This window comes from Petaurus breviceps, unplaced genomic scaffold (assembly GCF_028583685.1).
Source record: "Petaurus breviceps papuanus isolate PSGF00001 unplaced genomic scaffold, PetGlider_PUasm1.0 38, whole genome shotgun sequence".
NCBI lineage: Eukaryota > Metazoa > Chordata > Mammalia > Diprotodontia > Petauridae > Petaurus > Petaurus breviceps.
In genome coordinates this window covers 77,272,793-77,277,944 of record NW_027186304.1, presented here as the reverse complement: position 1 = coordinate 77,277,944, position 5,152 = coordinate 77,272,793, and the positions used below count along the sequence as shown (strand labels likewise).

General features: G+C 40.5%; 1 protein-coding gene across 2 annotated transcripts in view; it reads right to left on the bottom strand.

Annotated features, from left to right (window-relative positions):
• The window catches only part of VXN (vexin), a 38,044-nt gene extending 33,316 nt beyond the window's left edge, over positions 1-4,728 (bottom strand). For both annotated transcript variants that reach the window (XM_069100047.1, XM_069100046.1), the window contains exon 1: positions 4,483-4,728. In XM_069100047.1, coding sequence (XP_068956148.1) covers positions 4,483-4,549 — 67 coding nt within the window. In that variant the 5' untranslated portion in view covers positions 4,550-4,728. The remainder of the gene's footprint in view (positions 1-4,482) is intronic.
• Positions 4,729-5,152: the final 424 nt, after the last annotated feature.

Below are 5,152 nucleotides of genomic sequence, written 5' to 3'. Positions count from 1 at the left end.
GAAGGAAGGAAGGAAGGAAGGAAGGAAGGAAGGAAGGAAGGAAGGAAGGAAGGAAGGAAGGAAGGAAGGGAGGAAGGAAGGAAAAAGGAAAGTGAAAAATATATGATGCAGTCTGTATTCAGGCAATATCAGTTCTTTGGAGGCGGATTGCATTTTTTATCACGAGCCCTTTGGGATTGTCTTGGATCATTATATTGCTGAGAAGAGTTTTCAGTTACCATTCACTGAAACATTAGAATTTCTGGGGTACAGGACAATGGAATAGAATATTTGTGTTTTTTAAAATAGAATATTTAAAATCTAGACTGTTTGGGAGAATCTAGGGCACGTTGCTTCTGTAATCCTAAGGCAAGAGGAATGTCTTACCCTTTATACAAACGGTCATAGCCTCCAGCTGCCAGCAGCAAAGCAAATAGCATATTCAACTCTATTCCTCACACAGGTCAGCTGTGTTACCTGTGTGGTGGACTCAAGGGGTAGTATTTCTTCCCTCAAATGGGTATAATCCATCTCTGTTCTACCCAGTGGGTAAATAGACTTCCTTCACTCGGGCTATGATAAAGCCCATTGGGATTCAAATAGAAACACGACTTTAAACCCAAATCATTCTCACTTTCATTGATTGGCCCCAGGCCAGGCCTCCCTTACTCATTGTTTGGGTTTTGATGGCTCAGAGTGAGTGTAAATAGCAATTGTTTCTGTTCCAGCCAAACTCCCTGTGCATCTTTCCCTTCCAGACTGATTCTTTAAGAAGGCAAATCAGGCCAAATTTTGTTTCAGTTCTTACCTAGCCTTTCCTTACTGAATGTGTGTTACCTCAGACAAATTGGGATTTGGGAAAGACCTTAGTTTAAAAAGGTCAAGGTCCTTTATTGCGGCCGGGGCCATCGCCAATCCTCTGGACCTATGTCTTACCATTGGACTCCGATGACTTAGGAGGAAAGACTGAGGCTGGAGACTTTGCACGGCCCTGCCCCACTTAAATCCAATTCACTTGCAAGTCGAGACATCACCTTAAGATGTCATAGGACGAATGAAGAATGAACAACATCCTAACCTCTGGTCAGACTAGCCTTCTCATAGTTTCAGAAACAGGACATTCTCACTCCTGCTTCTGGACTTCTCTCATATGTTTCTTCCAGATTAGAATGACATTTCCTTGGGTAATGGGATCAAAGACTTGAAGCTGTAAGGGACATCAGAGATTTTCTAGTCCAACTGCAGCTCAGACCTCCCCAGAACAAAAGGCCAACCTTATACTTTATAGCTAAGGTGACTGAAAGAAAGGTTAAGGAGCTTCTAACTTTTCTATCCTTCATCAAATCCCCTTCTTCTCTGAAACCTACTGCACAGGTTTGTACTGTAATCTAGCCTTTAATTACTGGCTTTTGATGTTGGTATAATGGATAGAGTGCTGGATTCAGAAATGGAGCCTAAATTCAAATCCTGTTTCAAAAGCTTATTGATGGGGGCATCTAGGTGGCTCAGTGAATAGAGCACTGACCCTAGAGTCAGGAGGACCTGAGTTCAAATGTGACCTCAGACACTTAACACTTAATTAGCCATGTGACCTTGAGCAAGTCACTTAACCCCAATTGCTCCTTCAAAAAGCAAAAAAACAAAACAACTTGTTGATTTTGTGTCTTTGGACAACATTTAACCTCTCTAGATCTCAGTTTCCTCACCTGTAAAATGAGGATAATAATAGCACCTACTTTACAGGGGTGTTGTGAGGATAAAAAGACCTGAAAACACTATATATGTTCAATCCTTTCAGTAGGGTCTGACTGATTCTTCATGACTATTTGCCATTTTCTTGTCAAAGATACTGGAGTGGTTTGCCATTTCCTCCAGCACATTTCACAGATGTGGAAACTGAGGCAAACAGAGTTAAATGACTTGCCCAGGGTTACACAGCTAGTAAGTGTCTGAGGCCAGATTTGAACTCAGGAAGATGAGTTTTCCTGATTCCAGGCCTAGAGCTCAATCTGCTGTGCCACCTACCTGCCCCTAAAATGCTAGCTATTATTATTGTTTAGTACATATTTTATAGGTATTGGTTGTGTTGGTCCAGCTAGGTAGTTAACTTCTTAAGGGCAGAGACAATTAATTATTTATGTATCCATGTCCCACAATGCTGGGTACATAGTAGGTCCACAATAGAGTGAATAATTGTTGAATGATTGCTAAGCCAGTTTCAAATGGAATACTTGAGAAGGGGCTTCACAAAGGAGGCAAAAAAGGTTTTGCTAAAAACAATGCTGCAATTCCTTCCTAGAAATTGTTGTAATTAAATTGATAGTTATAAGTCCCCTTCTGCAGGGATAATACAGAAAATCTGCCCCTCACTAAAAGCTTAAGACACCTTTAATTCAGATGAAGGTAAGATAAGATAGAGTGAACAGTAAATCAGAGAAGTGTGCATAGGACCATTTTAAATACAACTTGCTGTTGGGTTTAAGTGTCCAATTTTTCTTTTCTAGAGAATATCCTTGCCCTGTGTTGAATTGCCTGAGAATAAAGATGGACTGACATTTACATAGATGTTTACCATTTGCAAAGCACTTTCTCCACAGAAACCTGTGAGGCTGAATCCTTGTGTGTTAAGGCTGTCAAAGCTTTATTTCATAGTCTTATGAGGCATATTTTTAGGGTCATAGATTTGAGCTGGAAGGATATAGTCTGACTCCCTCATTTTACAGATGACGAAAATAAGGCCCAGGAAGGTGGTGACCTTCCCAAGGTCAATCAATTAAGAAGCAATAAAGCTGGATTTAGACCCACAAGCTCTGCCCCCAGACCCAGAGCTCTTTGCACTGTGTGACTATAGGTTATTCCACATATTACACTCTTGTAGATGAGTATATTGGGCCTCAGACAAAATAAGTGACAGTCTCACAGCTAGTAAGTGTGGGAACCATGACTCAGGATCAGTTTGTTGAACAAGATAAACTCTGCAGTTCTTCGCATTATACCACATTCAGTAGAGGTTCTTAACCTGGTTAAGGTGAATAAAAACTATTTTTGACAACTGTATTTTAATATAATGGGTTGCCTTTGTAATCCCATGAATTTTGTGCATTTAAAAACATGATTCTGAGAATGGGTCTATAGATTTCACCAGACTGACAAAGGGGTGTCTGACTCAAAAATTGGTTAAGAACTCTTGATCTAGAGTCATATATTTAAGACAATAGAAAGAGAATGATGTGCAATATCTATCAGGATCACTCAGTCTTAGTTTAAAAATATTCATTGCCTTTAAATGTGAAAGGATCTTTTTGGAAGACTAGAATTCACTCAAGTGGGATTCAACCTCACTCAAGAACTGCAAAACAAATCTTTAAGTCAAAAATGCAAATGGCAGTTGACTCAGGATGTCATGGCAAGCCATCCTCCTTCAGAATGATCTCACCCTCCTGAGAATGGAATCCTAGCTCTGTTTTTCCCCTTTTCCTGGATTTAGCAATATACAGGGTGGTCCCAAAAGACTTAGTGCAATTTTAAGCCATTAGAACTTAATTGTTACATAAAGATACATTCCCTGGCACTACCTGCATTTTCAGGCTGAGTCTCTGGCTTTCCCCTCATAAGTAATGGCAATGTCAACGGTTTGCAAGATAGGAAGAAAGAATTGTCTGGATGAGAAGTCACACCAGTGAACAGACAGCTCACTTCATTTAAGCCACAATGCCTTAGAACTAACAATGAAACCCGGAGCTACGCATGAGTGACTGGCTTGCACTCCAATATGGGTAGGGTGAGAATAGAGAATGAAGGGAGAAAAAAAGGGTACTATTCCTTAAAAGAGGTAAAGGAATTGTCCAGTAATAAAACGATTTCTCTGAGTCAGCTGAGCAGTCACACAAATCCTTCCTCTAGGCATTGAACACAAGCAGAGTCCTCTGCCTTAGCCCATAAAGATCCAGCCACTTTACAATCTGGCCACCCCTATCCTCCCTCCCTGGCTGTTTTGGTGATGGGCAGCTCTGGGGCTCTCAGTATGAGCAGTACACAGGTCAGTAGATTACTTGACCTCTTCTTTTGAAATATAGGCATTGACTGGGGCATTTCCCCCTATGTTTCCCCTGGATATTGTTGTGAAATTGTATTTCTGAACCAGCTGCTTCTTGTTTCATTAACTCCTTAGCTCACTGGGGAAAAAAATAGAAGATTCAATAGGGCTGTCCTGGGGATTTTATCTTTATCTCAATTTCCTAAAACAATGAATACCTTGGGGTTGCAAGGACTGAAAGAACACTGAACAGTGCTCAGTGGTTTTCTGATGAATTGTTTCTCAGTAAGGAATCTGGAACCTAAATGTTTCCTCCAGAAAAAAAACCCAACAAAACAACAATCTGTTATCACTGACCTGAGAATAAAGCAACAATCTAGCATCTTATTTTGCTCTTCATTCCACTGTATTTAAGAAAAGACAAGAATGTACAAGGCTGTCTTGCTGAGCTTAGCTTTTTTACTCACCTTTGGATGAAATCACAGTGGTGAAAACTTCTAAATTTTCATCACTGCAGCTGTAAATCTGATGCATTTTCTTTCAGCCGTCTCTCCCTGAAGCGTGTCCTTTATCTGGCGACTGCTCTGAACTTCCTTCCAGTCAAGAGGTTTCCCTAATCCAATCTGCCTCTGTGATCATTGTCCAGGTCCACAAAAGACAGGCTGATGCTGTGATCTCATCTCATTCCAGATTCTTCATTGCAACATTTTCTACTCCCATCTGTCTTTTTATGAATTCTATTATTGCAAACATTTGCCTGAGCAGGGGAGGCTTCAGCCTCCTCCCAGGCTCAGATGGAACATTTTTATTGTACGATATATCTGCCGCAGCGAATTTGTGAGACTTTCATAAAGTGAGTGGGGATAAAGTGAAATAACCTAGCCTGTTGTACGTTTGTGGCAGGAGGGTGAGGGGTGGGTAGGAGGTGAGGGATCCTCAGCTATGGAATTTCACTAGATAGGTACCATAAATGTCCAGGACCAGCAATTGTCCCTTATTTTCTCAAGCTTAAGATTTTGCAAAGGTTTTCAGTTTTATCACAAAGATTCCTTTGTTAGGGCTGAAAATTCAAGAATTTTTCATGTTGACTTTTGTTAAAGTTTCTCTGTTAAACCCAGGAATTATTTCTGTAAAATA